The 18,451-nt window shown below is 38.1% G+C and overlaps 2 protein-coding genes across 2 annotated transcripts; one reads left to right on the top strand and one right to left on the bottom strand.

Annotated features, from left to right (window-relative positions):
- Nucleotides 1-1,377: 1,377 nt before the first annotated feature.
- On the bottom strand, nt 1,378-12,875 carry snrnp40 (small nuclear ribonucleoprotein 40 (U5)). Its single transcript, XM_042506610.2, has 10 exons — nt 12,632-12,875; nt 10,596-10,725; nt 10,407-10,500; nt 9,232-9,397; nt 8,981-9,103; nt 6,561-6,681; nt 5,244-5,326; nt 4,736-4,797; nt 1,985-2,088; nt 1,378-1,702 (listed from the first exon to the last, which is right to left on the bottom strand). The coding sequence occupies exons 1-10, from the start codon at nt 12,740-12,742 to the stop codon at nt 1,653-1,655; spliced, it is 1,044 nt and encodes a 347-aa protein (XP_042362544.1). The 5' UTR covers nt 12,743-12,875; the 3' UTR covers nt 1,378-1,652.
- Nucleotides 12,848-17,098, top strand: zcchc17 (zinc finger, CCHC domain containing 17). Its single transcript, XM_042506727.2, has 7 exons — nt 12,848-12,984; nt 13,880-14,052; nt 15,074-15,174; nt 15,339-15,430; nt 15,517-15,617; nt 15,753-15,901; nt 16,235-17,098. Exons 2-7 carry the CDS (start codon nt 13,914-13,916, stop codon nt 16,409-16,411), a joined length of 759 nt encoding a protein of 252 aa, XP_042362661.1. The 5' UTR covers nt 12,848-12,984; nt 13,880-13,913; the 3' UTR covers nt 16,412-17,098.
- Nucleotides 17,099-18,451: the final 1,353 nt, after the last annotated feature.

Here is an 18,451-nt window from a genome sequence, read left to right as displayed (position 1 = left end):
GTTGGATTTTCTTAAACATGTTAACAAAACAGAACAGGCAGATCTCTTCATCACTGGTAAAATCCTCTTTGTGATGATCAAGCTTAATCAGATTAACTGGGTTTACTGAAATTACTAACACTTAGAAAGACAAGTAATTTACTTGTCATTTTCATGTTGCAACAACTTCACATAATTAAGTGAATACAAGGACATTTTGAGTAAACATAAAACATGGATAGTTTATGGATAGATATGGAAAGTAAACATAAATTAATATTTGTAGTTATATTTACTGTCTTTTTTCAAGGCAATCAATTTCCAAGATTATTTTAACATTATTAACATTTAACAATGTTTTGTCTACCAGTTTTCATTCTAATAGGTGAAATGACCCATAATCAAAACCCTACTTAGCTAAGTAAACCTGTGCTCCTTGTGTAATTAGACTAGAAGAAGAAAAAAAACATGAATAGCTGCAGTGACATGCCAGTAACTCTATACAATGCTAATTAATTGACCTAATTAATTATGACTTCTTCACAGATTAGTCCAGAGCTTGAAAAAAGCTCAACACCTGTACTACAAGAGGCAATACCAAGATGGAGAAAAAAAAAGATACCCCAATAAAACTTGAATATAAGTGCATTTGGTAAATTGCAAAGGTTTAAAAAGTAATAGTACTCATAGTTTCATCTAGGGTTGCACAAGTGAAATATTATCAAAATCGCAATATGGTTAAGTACAATATCTAAGCTGAAATTTTTTGATAATTTTAAGTTAAGATTTCTCACAACATAAAGAAAGCAGAGATGCCCCAGCTTACAAATTCCAGACCAAAATGAACATGCTTTCAGTACAGGCCCAAGCAAAAATCACATTATCATTTTTGGGGTTTTTTTTCCAGTGAAAATGACCATTCTTTCTAAAACCGCAACACATATTGCAACGGCAATATTTTTCAATATAATCACAATATGAGTTTAGTCCCTTCCAATGTTGATTGGACAATTCAGTCACTATTCAACATGATGAAATTGGCCTCATTTATTTAAAAAACTGCAACAAATAGGAATAAAGATAAGATAAAGTCCAGAATGACAAAGGGCTGGTTGTTTGGGGAACTGAAATAATTTAGGGCAAATCTGAATCTCCAAAAACCGATTTCTCAAATCTTAATTTGGATCTTGTTTGAGTAATTTTTTAATACCACTGTCAAATAAATGGAGCATACTGTCTTTGAAAGTAGTAGTGGGTGTATGATATCAAAAGAACTGATTTTATCAGTGCATTTGTCTATTTTTACTTCTGTTAGTGGATAAAACCAGCAGCAGGTCGTATGTTAAACTACTACAAACACAGAAAAGCTTCAGAAAGACAAAATAATCTTGCAAACTCTTTTTACAGAATACTCCAGTTTATTAAAAAGAAATAAATCGGAATAAAAAAACAAGTCGTTGTGGAGGTTGTTGTGACTGATAATGAACTTCAAACGTCCTGAGGTTGTTCTGTGACAAGCTGAAGCACATGAAATTACAGAGACTCCTAACCCGCTGTCGAACACCACCCATCCATTTCTAAGGCAGCACACTTGCTTGCAGGACACACACACACACACACACTCACACACGCACGCACTCATCCAAGTTAACACACACGGTCACACACACACCCTACTGAATTTCTCCCATGTAGAGCCGCTTATCACTGGAGCCAGACAGCACTGTGTAGAGGGACAAATGGTAAAAAAAAAGATGATTAAACTCTAATTAGTCATGTTTTGTGACTAAGCCTCAGGTGAATTTATTAAGCAGTCATGTCAAATGAAACATAAGAAAAGAAGAGTGTTTGACGACGACCACATTCTTGCAAATACCACATGAATATTAAACGATCTTCCCTCCAGATCCCCCCGGCTCTCTCCTCAAGACAACTGCCTTAAGGCTTCAACTAGCTCTGTTAAATTCTGCTAACAGTTGTTACTGAGAATAACGCTTTGACTCACCTATAGGCTCCTCTGGGTGAAAGGCCACTTCGTTGACGGAGCCGGCGTGGCCCGGCAGCTTGTACAGGATCCTACGTGATGTGGTGTCCCAGATATACACAAATCTATAAACACAGACAAGTAAACATCTAGAATGACTCCTGATGTGAGACAGCGGGAAGCTGAGAAACACGAGACTGAAGGATTATTTTGTTACAGTACATTGTGTTTTTTTTAATTCTTTTTTGTATTCCTTTGTTCACATATACCTACGGTTCTCAACAATTTTGGAGCCAGCGCCCCCCTGTCCATCATCCAGGTACCTTACTGACCCCATCAATTAACCCTTTGGCACCTGAGTAAACTGATTGTTTTTAAACAGGCATACAAAAAAATTACTGGAAAAAAAGTGCTTAAAATGGTAATATTTCTGCAGAATAATCTTCAATATATAATCATTATAATTGTTACTATTGTTTTGGGGGGAATTCTTCCATAGCTTTTGAAAAATAATAATAATACAATGAAAGTAATAAAAAAAAAATCCTGCAATTTATTGCCAAGTTGCCCATAGCATTTTTTTTTAGAACCCATAAAAAATGGTGTTTGTGGGTCCTGAAATTAAGAACCGGACACACAGACACAGACACACACACACACACACACACGTGTTGTATGTATCTTTGAGCGAAGACCTAGTCCTTCCCCACAAATTTTGAGCGTCAAACACTTAATTTCCTTAAATGTATATAAAGGAAAACACAAAATTTAGCTTAGCTTATTATACTGTTTTCAAATATTTTTTCTCCTGTAGATCAACTTTATTCTTTCAGTGTTATCCCTGCTGAGTCATAACACATGTAGGCTTGATTTACTCTTCAGTCCTTCTTTGTGTCTATTATATGGGGGATGTAACTTCTTCAAATGTGCATGTGGCACTCATTCAAGTCATCGACACATTAATTCATTTTATTCCATTCACAAATCCCTGGACTTTTGCTCATGGGTCTCTCAGAAAGACTCGTGTTCACATTCAAAACTTGCACATTCAAAAACGCATCCCACAAATCTGTGTTCTCTGAGAACTCGAGAATAATAAAAACATCTCCAGGAAATCCAAATTGTAATATAGTCCGCTGTGCATTAGATTATTGCTCTGTGCTCCATTATCCCCTTAAAACCACCTGGCAGACACAGAGCAGAGTGTGGGACTCTTACTGAATGAGACAGAGTTTCAGGAATCAGCTGTGCACTGCTCTCTCCTCATAGAAGGTGGTAAACCAAAACTAGAACTAACAAAGAGTAGGAAGAACCGACTGCACAGACCGCTGACCTACAGACGAGGCCTCTTGCTATGCAAGAAATAGCGAGGCAGCTGCATCTCTCAGGCGAGCTTGCTGGTCCCTTTGACGAGTCCTCCAGTCTCTCTCTCTAAAGCAGCAGTCCTTATAAACAGAGGTTTGATAACACTGCCCACAGAAAAGCAGCATAGCTTTTCTACTCTGATGCACTGAGGTGTTCCTTCTCCATAGAAAACTATGAAAAGCTGCACCCTGGTGATTCAGGAATACCGTTTTTTTTTTTCTTTTACAGGCTACGCCAAAAAAAAAAGAAAAAAGCTTCAGATGATGGTGGTTGAAGCAAGACTAATCACAAAATTGCGAAAATGTGCATTTGGATGTAGGACTTATGTGGAATAAAAACAACTCATACATAAATAATAAATAAGCATACTCATAATAAAAAAGACATTTTTATCACAACCTAATTTGTCGACTAAATACATATATGCATTTTAAGAGGTAATGTTGCTATTTAACTTACTTCAAGATATGACATAAACATGCAAGAGACCCACCTTCTTTGTGTCCAGACTTATGCTACAATTTATTACAGAGGTCAGTCTCTCTAAATCAGTATCTTAAGTTGTAAGTGAAGTGCTCTATGCAATTCACCTCGTCCACTTTATCATAATGCACAGACAGAAGCACAACTTCACTTGTATATTTGTTCAAATGTTTGTATGTGTATGCGGGTATCCATTTAAGAGTATGTCTTTTTTTTAAACTAAAAAACATTTAACATATTCTTTCTCTACACATTAATTTACTTACATTTTGTAAACAACATTGTTTCATTTTTAACTTTTTCTCCCTTTAATTTAAAAAAGCCACATACAGGGTTCCCATGTATTTTTGTCAAAGAAATTTCAAAACTTTTCCTCAACTTTTCCAGAATATTTTAGGCCACTTCCATGACTTAGTTTAAGTAGTTTAAAAAGCCTGCCTGAACATCTCTCTGTGAGGGATTTGAAGAAGGGTGCAATATTAAACTTCATTAAATTTGATCGCTATTGCGCTTTGCACTAAAACGCCAAAATTTTTGGTGTGAACTTTATTTGGTGTTAGACATGTTAGCTGAAACAACGTATATTCAGAAGGTTTTCAAAATATTTGGTTAATTCCAAAACATTCCAAGGACTGGAAAACAGTTATTTCTAATTTCTTAACTTTTCCAGAAATTGATGACTGTGGGAACCCTACATATGAGACAACAGAATGTTAAAAAATATGAGAAACCTAAGTCAGGGACTTTATTTCTTCTCTAAATAACAGTAAAAAACCCCCAAAACAACAACGTTATAATCACAATAACAAAATTTGAAAAAGTGTTGGCTTATGTGTGTGCAGGAGCCTGTAAATGAGATACACGTGTTAATGTGTTGATGTGTGTGTGTGTGTGTGTGTGTGTGTGTGTTTGGTTGCCTCTCACCTGTCAGCTGATCCGGCAGCGATCTTGCTGCCGTCAGTAGACCAGGAGCACCTCAGCAGATTCTGATAGAAAGGAACAGATGTTAGAAACTGCATTAGCAACACGACACAAACTTTCTAAACACGCGCTGCTGTTACAGTAATAAGATGACAGATGAACTTTTCTTCATTAGAGAGGATGGCAGAGAGTGATGGGAGAGGATGAAAGGAGATGTCACGCAACAGTGGCCGACAACAGGTGTAAACACTGCCTGCAGGATTGCAGCTGTTAGTTATAGACTTTCTGTTCATAGAATGAAAGTACCAAGTGCCGTTTCATGAATGTCAGAAAGTGACTTTTTAGGTGTAAGAGAATCTTTGAAAAGTGACAAACTCATGGTCCAGGATTATGCTGGGTGGTAAAAAATTATGTTTCTTCCAGTATTTTCCTATATATATTCACTCAACAGAAGTATCAGTACTTTAAGTTCAAATACAAAGAAGGCTGGAGAGGTACATATTTATGTTACCTTCTCAAAGTTGTGAACGTTGCCTTGGAAAATCTTCACACATCTCTCCTTGGGTGCAAACGGTCGGACATCCCAAATACGTACTACACAGAGAAAAAGACAAAGGCCAAATTATCACAGTGTAAATATTAGGGGTGTCACTATTGTCAAAAGCCATGATTCAACTTGACTTTTGATTTTTTTTTTTCAGCACAGAAGAATGTGCCATTGTTTGACTATGGAGTCTTAATTTGTAAAGGTCAGCAGATCAAAGGCTTTATGATCTGACAGCTGCCACTTACGTTTTAAAAGTCTTCTTTAAAAAGAGCTACATGGAATCAAGTGTGATATAAATGGACACTAAAGGCATAAGTTTAAATTGAAATAATGCATTTGAAATTAAATAAATAACATTATATCACAGCTTTGTCTGATTGACCAATTACAGCATTCATTGGTCTGTTATTTCCTAATAGCAGAAATATAAATAACAGGCCGTTGCCATGGATGCAGGTCTGATCACAGACTTATCATAATCAATTGAAATATATTTTTAATCAGTAAAATTTAAATTCATATTTGCATCAAATTATTGATTTCTTTAGTAAGTGGCCTTGTTAAGCAGAATCACCATTTACTGTAAAACAAAAGTACGCTGTTATTTTTCACAATAACGACCTGCTTACTGTACAATATCCCTAACATAACCTCTTTCACCAGTCAGCTGCACAAACTGTTAAACACAGAACAAAATGAAGAGCTACCAGCTGACAGGAGGATACTTTCCAACCACTCGAGTTTCCTCACCTGCAAAAAGCCACCAGATGCTGGTTTGCCGTCAAATGTATTTTTTATGACACCTGTGAATAAGTCCTGCCGTGTTTGTCGTGTTGCCTGAGGTGTTGTATAGTACCCACCTGTAGTGTAGCCTAGAGACTGAAGTTTTTCTTTTAAGGACACATTTGTTGTTCACATAAGTCACAGGAAAGGCAAAGTGTTGCTACAGCGCAGATTTCAAGGAAGCAGAGAAACCAGAGAACTGGGAAATGCTCCTGTTATCTCAGACTCCGGCAGAGGCCACGGTGTCTGGAAAAGTGCAGCTTCAGGCTACCAAAAAGCTGCACCGTGTCTTCTTTGAAGTGTTTTGGATTTCTTTTTTCCATTACATGGGTGCAAGAGGGCGGTTAGTGAAAAAACATACTGGGAGAATCACAGATCCTGCTTTTGTTTTAATGATTAAAATAAAAGCCTGTTTTGATCAGTTTTCAATGTATTTTTATGCATATTTTCAAAATTGTGAAATCCCTAGCAAATGTACACACAGCCACCCCGTGGTACCTGTGTTGTCCATGGAGTTTGAGAGGAGGTATGATCCCTCGGAGCTCAGGCTGAGTCCAGTTACCGAGTCACCATGGCCGTGCATGTTGTAGATCAGCTTGTTCTGCCTCAGGTCCCACACCTGCACAACACACACAAAAAATAGCTGTGGACAGGGTGTATACAATAAAACATACAGTAAACAGGTCTATATGTGAAGAGGAAAGAGTAGAACCACATATGATTGTGGCTGCAGTCTGAGTTAAACAAGAAAAACAGAAAACTGATGTTCTTATAGCATGTGAACACAAAACAACACGTCAGCTATAAAAAAAAAAAAAGGAGCCTGCAGCAGGTTTTGTAGGTAACAGAACAAAGCATAAAACACAAGTGTAATTCTTAAACATCATTATTAAAGACAAGTGAAGAGGATGTAGCAGCGAATCGACCATTTTATGGGATTAGCAGCACCTGAGGGAGACAGTTTCACAGCACACTAACAATGAGTTTAATACTGTGTTTAAGCACCTTATTTGTCATGCAATATGTTTCACCAACTACAGATACTAGTCCATGGCTGTGCGAAGGCCTAATTTAAAATGTGATCCACTGCATCTTAAATGCCTGAACTCATCACTTTCAACAGAAGTGTGAGAAGTCCTTTGATCCTGCTGCAATCACTGTCTTTACAGAAATACTTCACCCACAAAACGATCATTTGTGTATCACCTGGGGTAACCTTGAGTTTGTAAGGAAAGCTTTGTTTCACTTGCATGCCTTCACGGTGAACATAGAATCCAAAATTGGAGAAAATCTTGATGAATTGTAGTAACAGTACTACATTAAACAACAGCATAACTATATAAAAATATCAGATTACAAATCTCACTCAGCTGGTGCAGTTTAGTCCCAGTCTCCTTTATCCAGTCACTCAGTAGTGTGTCAGTAGATTAGAGGGGGTGTTTTTTTTTTTTTTTTTTTTTAAAATACAGATAGGAAAAGTTAGTTTGGAAAATGATATTTGTTTTTTACCAAATACATTTTCTTCTTTGGAAAATTAGTCTAAATCTGATTTGATTGTAGTATCTATGAGCAGTTACTGTGTATCCAGAAAGTAGAATTACTGCCTTGCAGCTGTATGTCTCCGTGAACCACTCGAGTTACAGTTTTACATCCATGTCTGTCCAGACTCAAATGTAGCAAGAGCAGTAGACAATACTTCAAATATGGATGATTGTTGCTGCATAAAAGCTACAAATTCTAAAACATGGATGTTACACACACATCTCCCCCCCAGCAGCACAGACGGTCTATGAAATCAGCAGTTTCAATGGACACACCCAAGACTGGCTTCAACAATTCAGTATCTGAGCAAATGTCTCCCAATCTGTTCCTGAGTTATAACGTTAAATAATGGCAAGGAAAGTGTTTTTGCATATAATTTTGATGCCATAGTGAAGCAGACCTTTGACCTCTTCGATATAAAAGGTCATTGCTTCATCATTTTATTCTGTAGGACATTTACACACATTTTTTATCATAATAAGGGTATGAATTCTTGAGTTATGGACAAAAACATGTTTTGTGAGGTCACACTGACCTTTGACTACCAGATTATGACCAGTTAATCCTTGAGTCCAAGTAGACATTTGTGCCTCGTTTCCAGAAACTCCCTCAAGGTTCTCTTGAGATATGGTGATCAAAAGAATGAGATGGATGCAAGGTCACTGTGACCTTGACATTTTACCTTCGACCACCTAAATTCTAATTAGTCCAAATAACTCCGGCATAAAAAAATGGTATTGCCAATTCTCTACACTTGCAGTTTATATTATCATAATGCCCATCCACCAAACCCTACAATATTATCATCAGACAACAGCAGGCCGGTGCCAATACTGCTAGTTGGGAATACATGGTCCTGGTATATTCCCATCTAAACCAAAGATATTTAAGACAGCCCATTGATTTACTGTAAAAACTTTATAATTATTTGCACTCCGGCAATCAAATTCCAAGACTTTTCAACAGTTGACAGAAGGCTTTCCATGATCATTAATTGCAAGAATCGCTCAAAGATAAACTGAAAATATTGAAATACCGGCAGTAGCAGTCAATCAACAATCCCGTTTTGCCCATGCCGATAGTTTCTGTGAAAGCTTTTTTCGTGCGCTTTCAAACAAATGGTGCAAAGAAATTATTTTGTTAATGTACTGCTAAACAATACCATATAATGTTAATGTGATACTGAGTTTGGGTTATGCTGCCCTTCTGAATTTGGCCAGCATCAACTAAATGTATATGTTTAAACAGCTATTTTTTAATGGCTTGGATCTGATTGTCATATTTTAAATAGTTTGGAATGAAAAGGATTTTCCAGTACATTATCATTTTCAGAGGAGTTCGCAGATTTTCTGTGTGTGCTTGTGTGAGCCCTGTACCTTGATGTCGTTGTCGATGCCTCCTGACAAGATCTGATCACTGGTGTCGTTGAATGTCACAGCCAGCACCTGGTAGGTGTTCTGGAAAGTGTGGATCGCCCCTTTCTTTCGAATGTCCCACAGCTACAACAGTGAGAGACACATGTAGAAAGAAACAGGAGCCTGATCAGACCAACAACTAAAGTGGATAAATTAATATCTACAGAGGCCACATTCATTCATTTACACTAACTTACAGCTGGAAATCTCACCTTAACTGTGCCGTCATCGCTGCCGGTGCAGACGAGCTGGGGCCCTCGGCGGGCCGGGTAGCAGGAGTTGACGAAGGAGGTGTGGCCCTTCAGACGTTTGATCCTCTCGCCTGTTTCACTGTCCCACACACCTACAGTCTTGTCTGTGCTCGCCGAAAACAGCATGCTGAAATACACAGCAAGAAAGCACAGTCAGTTAACCCTCTCTAGACACAGTTATTAACTCACTGGATTAACCCATGAATTAGCAAGCATGAGTTTGATTCGTCTCTTACTAAATATTTCAGCCAGCTGGTAAACTTTATCAAACAGGAAATGTGTGTTGCTCTGAATTTTGAATTACAGAAACACAACTAACAGTCACATTCGTTTGGACCAATATGAGTGATGGATAACAGATGATGTTACAGATGTTTATGATATTAAACCTACAAAAAGCCAATATTTTCAGACACTTTATGTTTTACTCTGACAAAAAACATCCAAAAACTTTCATGGATTGTGGGACTGATTATTATAATTTAATACTTGCGTGCATATAAACAGTAATTAAATTATAGTGTTGTCAAAAAATATTGATTTATCGGTTCATATTATTTCTGAATATTTAAAACTGTTTCAGTCCTCATTATCCACAATATCAATACACCGTTACTAGCTGCACTTTCTCACTCTTTATGATTTATATTTACTACATTCATTCCCGAAAAGTTGTCATTGTCATTTTAAAGCCTTGTTATATTTAGCTTTATAGCATTTTTAACCTATATGCCTTAAATGACAATTTTCCCCAAGGTATTTAAGATGTTATCGGATGTTGCGAAGTTAAAAATTTCAATATAGTGACAACAATAATACACCATAATATCAAAAACGCTTTAAGTTTGAACATCATTTAACACAAAAGGTATTATAACCTCTAATATACTTGCAGTTCACCATGGATTAATTGTTTTGATGTGCTTCATCATTAAAAAAACAACATGAAAACAATGGAGGAGTTTTGATTAGTGACATGATCAAAAACATGTAAACATACCTACTTACTGTCCATTTTCCTTCCATTTACTCACCCACAATTGTCAAGTGTATCCAACTAATTTTATTAATATAGCATAACATTTTGACTGAAGCTCTGTCCCGAGTAAAGCTATGATGTTTTTTTGTCATCGTACCTGCCATCTGTGTTGTAGTGCAGCTCCATCACTGCACCACTGTGACCCTTCAGAGTTGCATAATTGTCACAATCTCCGTACACATTCCACATCACTGTAGCAAAGAAACACAGTGAGCCACATGTTATTCACAGTAACTGGGAGTATGAATATGTTTTACTGAGGACGTGTGACGTGTTAATATCTTACATATGAGCCTGTCAAATCCTGAGGAGGCCAGAGTTGCTCCGTTGGGGTGAAATTTGCAGCAGTAGACCTCACCCTCGTGACCAGACATCAGCATAATGGGAGCCTGCAAGCTGGAGCTCCGCGGGGGACCCTATAGGTGACACATCAAAGCTCAAATATACTGGCTGTCTGACTCTGAGTTAGGGTGAATTGTTGCACAGGTATATGCCGTAAAGAATAACAAGAATTTGTGTCAGCTCTAGAGTCAAGTAACAAGTAACAAGAGATTGCAGTACAGAAATGAAAGATGTCTTTGTCAAGGGGAGAGCACTGAAAAGTTATGTTACAAAACAATATCTGCCATTCTTCATAGGATTTTTAGCTCTTAAAGATCGATATTGCCCACAAAGATCCAAAATCAGTAAGGCTATGTTGTGTATCAATACAGTTTCATAGAATCTATTTAGATAAACTGTCCAGTCAATGTTTATTGCAGTGGACTGCATGATAATAGAGAGGTCAAACAGGGAAAGGTGACATCCTCGGGAATTGCAGGAATATGACATGGAGCTTTATGTGAAGTGTCATGTAAAAGCTTAAGCCATAACGTACAAAATGACCACAAAATTGAATCAAAATTTCTTTCAACATTGTCAACATAAAGTAACATGAAAACCTATAGAAAAATGTAGGATGGTGATACTCAGCTTACAGCCTTCAGGCAAAATCTGGTCCACCAACCATTTTGATTCCGATTTGATTTGTTTTTGTGCTTTTATAGACATAATAGGGGTCAAGCGAAATTGGTTTTTCAGGGCCGATACCGATTATAATTAGTACTTAATGAGACCAATAACTGATATTTGGAACCAAAATGCATTTACAATAACAATGAAAATATTTGTCAAAATTTAGAATTTGAAATATAACAAACTCCTGCACAAAACTTTAAATTTAAATGCCTTTGGCAAATGTTTAAACTAAACTGAAAGGTCCCAGTGACTTTTTTTTCATAAAGTTCAATGAAACTTTGACTAAAGAATGAATAAGTAAAACTAGCTCCCTGAGGTTTCACAAAGTAAAAATCGCTTGCTGGCACTTTGTTTGCATGTATTGCAGACTTCCTTTCTTGGTGTTGGTTGACTGTAATATGCAAACTTTTTTATTAATTAAATTTATCAGCTATCAAATACCGCAAAATGCCAAAAATGGGGTCCAATAGTCAGTCTGGCCAATATTCTGTCGATCCCTAATACATAAGGTGCCATAAAACAGAATCAAAACAGAGCTTGTTTATCAAAAGAAAAAAGTGCAAGTGGAGGATTCCCTGTCCTAAAATCAGAGAAATGTCCTAAAACCCTTAAAAAAAAAAAAAGTCCCCAAATTAGGTGCGTGCTAAAATGTTAGAAATGTCCTTAAGTCCTGTAAAGTTTAGAAAACGTGTGGGACTGGAGCGGCTAACCCCTTCATTTTTGCAAAAGTGGGCACCAAGCAAAGCAAGTTAAGTATCCCTGATGTAGGATTTATTGCAAGAGTACTAGACTGCATTTGTCTTGGATAAGCGTAGCTAACTGACTAGCAACCAAGTGTGCATTTCAATAACAAAAATCAAGTTTTGACATCCAGTTGATGTCCATTATAGTGGACTGCAAACTGCACTGAGTTAAAAAAAAATCATAAAGGCAGAAAATATGACTTTGTAAATTATGTGTGTTATTTACAGTAATCGCACCACATAACTACTATGGTAAACATGTAAGTCTAAACATTGAAGTATTTGACTTTCCTACCAGAACATGGGTCAATATTAATAAGACACATCACAGTATTTCTGGCGTTTTAAGTCAATTATGCTAATGCTACTTTGTTTTCCTGCTTAGGTAGCAACAAAGCCCCGTTTTAGCATTTTCAGACAGTTTCTTGCACAGAAAGTGCACTTAAGAACATTTTGGGTAAATATTGATTAATTAAAGCAGTCAACGTGGTTTGGTTGCCTCTAACAAAATGCTATGAGTACTTTTCTAGTTTCCAGGACGTTAGTAACGTTTGTCTCGTACCATGGCCACGAGTTGCTGAGACTGAGCCGCCGCCACCAGCTCGGTCCGGGGCCGCTTCACGGCGGCGGGAACCACCGCCATGTCCGCCGCTCGTTTCTTCGGTTCAATCATCCCGCGTAAGTCAAAAACAAGCAACAAAAGCGTTGAAATTAATGCTACAATTCATAAAAATGAATGGACGTCTTTCATGGAGGGACGTCGAAAGACCAACGAAGACAAGAATTTACTTCCGGTGGCTATGAGGCGTGTGATTGGTCGAGACCTACGAAGGCTGCGCTGATTGGTTGACAGGGCTTGTTGTTAAACTTATATGCCCCGGATGTAAAACGGCAGCCGATTTGCTAATGCGAGAGGTAACACAGTTACATTTTAAGACTTTCTCCCGATTTTGCGCTACATCGTGCATTTCCCTTCCTTCAAAGATTTTAATTTATACATTGTGCACGTACCGATAAATATGTTTATTTTTGTGGGGTTATCCAGCTTAGCTAGTAAGAAAAAAATTGCTTTAATCTAGCTAGCAAATGTTAGCCATACTGCTACTTTTCAAACTGAGGTACTTTGTTGCTGCAGATGTAAAATCAAGTGAGCCTGCAGTAGTTTATAATATTTCAGAATTATCCTCCGCATAAATTTGTACTATCTGAATCTCATAAAACTCTACTTTATTGTGTCCACGTGCGAAACAAGTCAGCAACATCTGGGCAAAGATAGTACTGTGGAGGAGACAAATGTTAAATATTTATAATGCTAAATTTCAAAGAGGATATTGATTATGTCAGTCACTAAAATTGTATTTATTCATTTACTTTAAAATGTATGCACTTTACAGGTTATACATTATTAAGACTTTATAACTCCAGTTTTCCTATTACACGGCATGAATGACAAACCATATTTAATGCCATTCCTTTCGGTATGATTCAGCTTCTAAGAAGTCACGTTTTATTTAGTAAATCTGGAAAGTTTTAGTTCGACAAAACTAGTTCGACAAATGCACTGGAATAGTCTTCACTATTACGAATAAATATTGTATACTATAAATAACATTAAAGATGTTTCCTGTTAAAATGTTAAATTTAAAGATATTGAAAGTAGACACTGATGTGATGTTTGTTTTCTCTAGCTCTTTCCTCCAAACACTGGATTTTCTGGTTCAGGATAATATGGACAAAAACATCCTTAATCTTAATCTCACTCTCTAATGATACCACAAATGATAAAATATTTTTATTATCAATCTTCTAGATCCACACATTGATACGTTTGGTCCGTTGAGACAATGTCTGACAGTGACGGCCCAGCACAAGAGCCTGGTGGACTGGAAGGTCTGCCTCCAATGCACAGCATTTTCAAAGGAGAGGTGGTCTCTGTGCAGACCTACGGAGCCTTTGTCAGACTGCCAGGATACAAGAAGGAAGGTTAGAAAAAACTTAATTTATCTGTCTAGACTCTTGCAAACATTTTCAAAGATCAGAAAAAAGTCACATGTTCAAATTTAGTGAAATTAATCCCAATAATATGAAGAAATAGTGTTGTAAAATAAGATAAAAAAACACCACAAAATACAAAAGAGTGAGTAGCAGACACACAAGTGTTAACACAAGAAGAATTTAAAAACCTTTGGGAACTATTGCAGAGCTTGCAGTTGGTGAAAACAGTAAAATTCACAGTAAAATTGATGATTAGAAGAAAACATAAAAAAGACAAACAAGCAGTGACAGAAAGATGCCAAGTCAACACCTGAATCCACTGCCAGGTAAAACACCATTTCAGAGTTGGGACTTTAGCCAGAGCCAAAAGCAATACAGAGTGAGTGCAGAGAAGGCAGGAACCAAAGTGCAGCCCTCTTTCTCAAAGTTTAGTGCAAAGTGTCTGTATCAGTGTATGACAGTGCTGTCTCGGCCAGAGTCAGGAGAAGAGACGGCATGGCACCTTTGCTGCATGATGCCTTTACAGTAGAATTTCAGCTTTTCCACACAAATCCTTCTCAGGTTTCAAGAAGATGATTATCAGTTTTATAAATGTGCAGCTAGGTAGCCAGTATCCCCAAATCTATGGACATGACACAGCATATAACATATGTGCAAGCTGATGTTTTTTAATATGTTGATGTAACATATTTTTTTTACATGTTTGCAAAGTCACTCAGTTTGATTTGTTTTCCTGTCACTATGACTTTCTAGTAAAAGTTGCAGGAGAGGTTTGTGTTAGGTCAAAGTCATTTAGAAGTGCAACAGAGTGACAAAGTGGGATGTCATCTATATGATCTATATTTAAACTCGGGTTACGTTTTTTGATTATGATTTGCTGTGGCACAATTGTTCTTGACCTGCATGTATTTTCACCACTGGAGGGCAAACTAGGCAAAGTTTACTGAATTCAGCACCCAGTTTAAATCCAAATTGATTGATATCTACACGTTTTCCTTTGCACATGCAGGCCTGGTACATGTGAGTGAGATGTCAGCCTCACGGATTGAGAATGCCTCAGAGATTGTCGATGTGGGGGAAAAAGTGTGGATTAAAGTCATTGGGAGAGAGGTAACAACATGCACACAAACAGACACACAGACACACACACACACACACACACACACACACACACACACACACACACACACACACACACACACACACACACACACACACAGCAAATGGAGTCAGTGAAGTGAGCAGGATGCCCACAGTTTTGTCCCATCTCTCAGATTCGGGGTGACAAGGTGAAGATGTCCTTCTCAATGAAAGCTGTCAATCAGGGAACAGGGCGGGATTTGGACCCAAACAATGTTATGGCAGAGTAAGTGCTCACATTTTTATTTGTCATATGCATGTGTGTCTCTGCATGGGTGTGTGTGTGTTATCATTGTCTATGTGTGATTGCAGGCAGGATGCAAGGCGACGTAAGCAGTTTAGAGATCACACAGGCAACAGGATCACACTGGAGGCTGTGCTCAATACGACATGCTCAAAATGCGGCTGCAAAGGTACAACAACAGTTATATCTTTAAAGAGCAAAACACGGAGACTGAATTTGTTACCTACAAGTTTCTACTGGGAAAATGGCTTTAAATTTTTGTAAATCCGTGCAGTGGTTTTAATAAATCATTATTTTTTTGCAGGCCACTTCACAAAGGACTGTTTCTCTGCTCCGGGCTTGCAGTACGCTCTTTTACCTGAAGAGGACGATGAAGAGCCGCAGAATCAACAGCAGCAGACTTCCACAGCTGCACCACAGCAAGACTCAGACAAAAAGAAGAAGAAAAAGAAGGTGACAGTCAGTGGCCATCACTTCCTGGCAGTCAAGAGACACAGAGAAAAAGGTGGAAACAACACCTTTTTCTCTGTGTCTCTTGACTGCCAGTCATCTTATGCAACAACCCACACGTCTCAGTATGATTTTGCTTGTCTGTGGTTTCTTACACCGAGAAATACATGGCAAGTGTTTTTCAAGAGAATCTGGTGTTGTTTTGTGCTTATATGATGAAAAATAACAGTTTTGTTATTAGGTTTTGAGGTCTTGAAACTGACATATTTCTGCATCGTCATAGTTCAAGTTCCTTATATTACCACAAATAACAAAATATTCTTCTTGTGTGTTTAGGAGAAGAAGATGAAGAAGAAGAGGAAGAGGGAGAGGAAGGAGTCTGATAGTGACGACAGCAGCAGCAGCAGCAGCAGTGAATATAAATCCAAGAGGAGGCGCCGCGACCACGCTCACGACAGAGAGGACAAGAAGAAGAAGAAACACAAGAAACACAGATCACACAAACACAGCTGAGACACCAGACAGACACACACACACACACACACACACACACACACACACACACACACACACACACACACACACACACACTGCAGCTGATGCAAAAGGGGAAGCTGTGTTTTTTTTTTTTTTTTAAATCTCTCCACTTATGCTTCATCATAGAAACCATCCATTTGAGTTAAGATAAGTTTTCCTGGCTGTCTGTTTGTGTCATTTGAAGCACATTTAGACTTCCCATCACATTTACAGCATAAAAATAGGTCACAAAACTCAGCTGACAAGCCCCACTTGTCCTAAAGTAACCTTCAGCTCCCCCGCAGAGGGAGGAGTTTACACATCCGATGTAACCAGATAGATGTAACCAATACGGCAGCAATACGGCTGACTCCACATATTGTTTACAGCTATCCGGTTTCAATAAGCAGACATGAAGACAGAAAAGCTGGATCTGGAGGAGGGGGTCCAACTCACTGAATAATCCACACAGAGAAAGACACACACATACGCAAACACACAGAGGAAGTAGTTGAGACAAACAGGACATGTAATGTGGCACAATTGAGCATGACAGGAACTTGAAGCTAGGTTGATATCCTGAGGTTGTCTTGCTGCCTCCAGGGGACTGCTTGCACTACACACAAACCTCTTCCTGCATGTGAACTCTTAACTTCATTAAAGGTGTTGTGAAGATAACAAAAATGCCTCCTGACGTCTTTATTCTTTGACCTTGAACATATGATGATGCTGTTAATTTAAGTCCACTGGGGACCAACACATGCACACATTAACATCAGACATTTTCAGGTTGGTGTGGTGGTCCAACTTGGGGTCATGTAAAGGACATGTTTTCAAGTAGGGGAAGGTGTCTCAGGTTAGGACCAAAGTGAGGGATTTACACAACATGAACTGCAGGCTAGGTCGTGTCCCGAAAGGTCAAAGTTACAAAAAGTTGACAGCAGTGTTGTAGTCAAGGCTACCTAAACCGGGAAGTCGTGACCAGGACCAAAGTGTATCAAGACTAAGACTTGAAGGGGTCGAAACCAAGTCATGACTAAGACCAGAGTGTATCGAGACCAGGGCAACACCAAGACTCTGAGCGATCCAGACTAAGGCATGTCCACAACCAAAGAGCAACAAGAACAAGACCAGAATGTATCAAGGCCGAGGCAAAACCAAAACTTTGATGGGTGGACGTTGAGTCATGTTCAAGACCAGAGTGTAACAAGACCAAGAACAAGACCAAGATTTTGAAGGGATCGAGACCAAGCCATAATCAAGACCAGAATGTATGAAGATCAAGACAAAACTTCAGACTTTAAGGGGCTGAGACAGAGTAATATCGAAAACCAGAGTGTAATAAGACCTAAGTATATCAAGACCAAAGACAAGACCCAGATTTTGATGGGTCGAGAACGAGTCAAGACCAAGACCAGACCAGTGCGAATCCCACTCTGACTGACACACTTACAATAAAAACGCGAAACATGCAAATCATAGACATTCTCATTAAAACACCCACCAACAACAAATGAGGATTCCTCTTCATTCACCTATTTTATTGCCACATACTGTATATATGTGTGTGTATGTATCAATGTACAAAGAGAAATAGGTTGATAAAAGAATCAAAAGGCATTGCAGAGGTGAATTTTATGCGTGGAAATGTTTTTCTGTTTTTCCTACGTGCAAACAAATGCAAAAACTAAGGAGCTGAAATCAACTAAACCATCTTTCGACAACATTCCTTTTTTTGTACAGGCAATTAAGTGCCTACAGTTGTGGTTTTGACAGGTCTTAAAATAAAATCCTGAGTTCTCTTTGTCTGAGATGAGACAAGGCAGGGTCAAAATGCAGTCAAGTCTAAGACGAAACTAATAACTTGAAAAAGTGTTCTTACAGCACTGGTTGACCTTGTAGCTTTAATTTTCCTTTTTCAAAACACCCTGTTAGTATAAGTTAATAAAAGGCCATGAGAGGGAATCAGCATCTTCTTTCTTTTATGCTGTTCTGACCCTGTCCCAAAGCTCCCACTTGTAGTGGAGAAAAAGATTA

Source organism: Plectropomus leopardus, chromosome 17, assembly GCF_026936395.1.
Source record: "Plectropomus leopardus strain MGB_pleo_1.0 chromosome 17, ASM2693639v1, whole genome shotgun sequence".
Classification (NCBI taxonomy): domain Eukaryota; kingdom Metazoa; phylum Chordata; class Actinopteri; order Perciformes; family Serranidae; genus Plectropomus; species Plectropomus leopardus.
The sequence above is the reverse complement of the archived record's forward strand: the minus strand, read 5'-3'. Positions and strand labels throughout refer to the sequence as shown.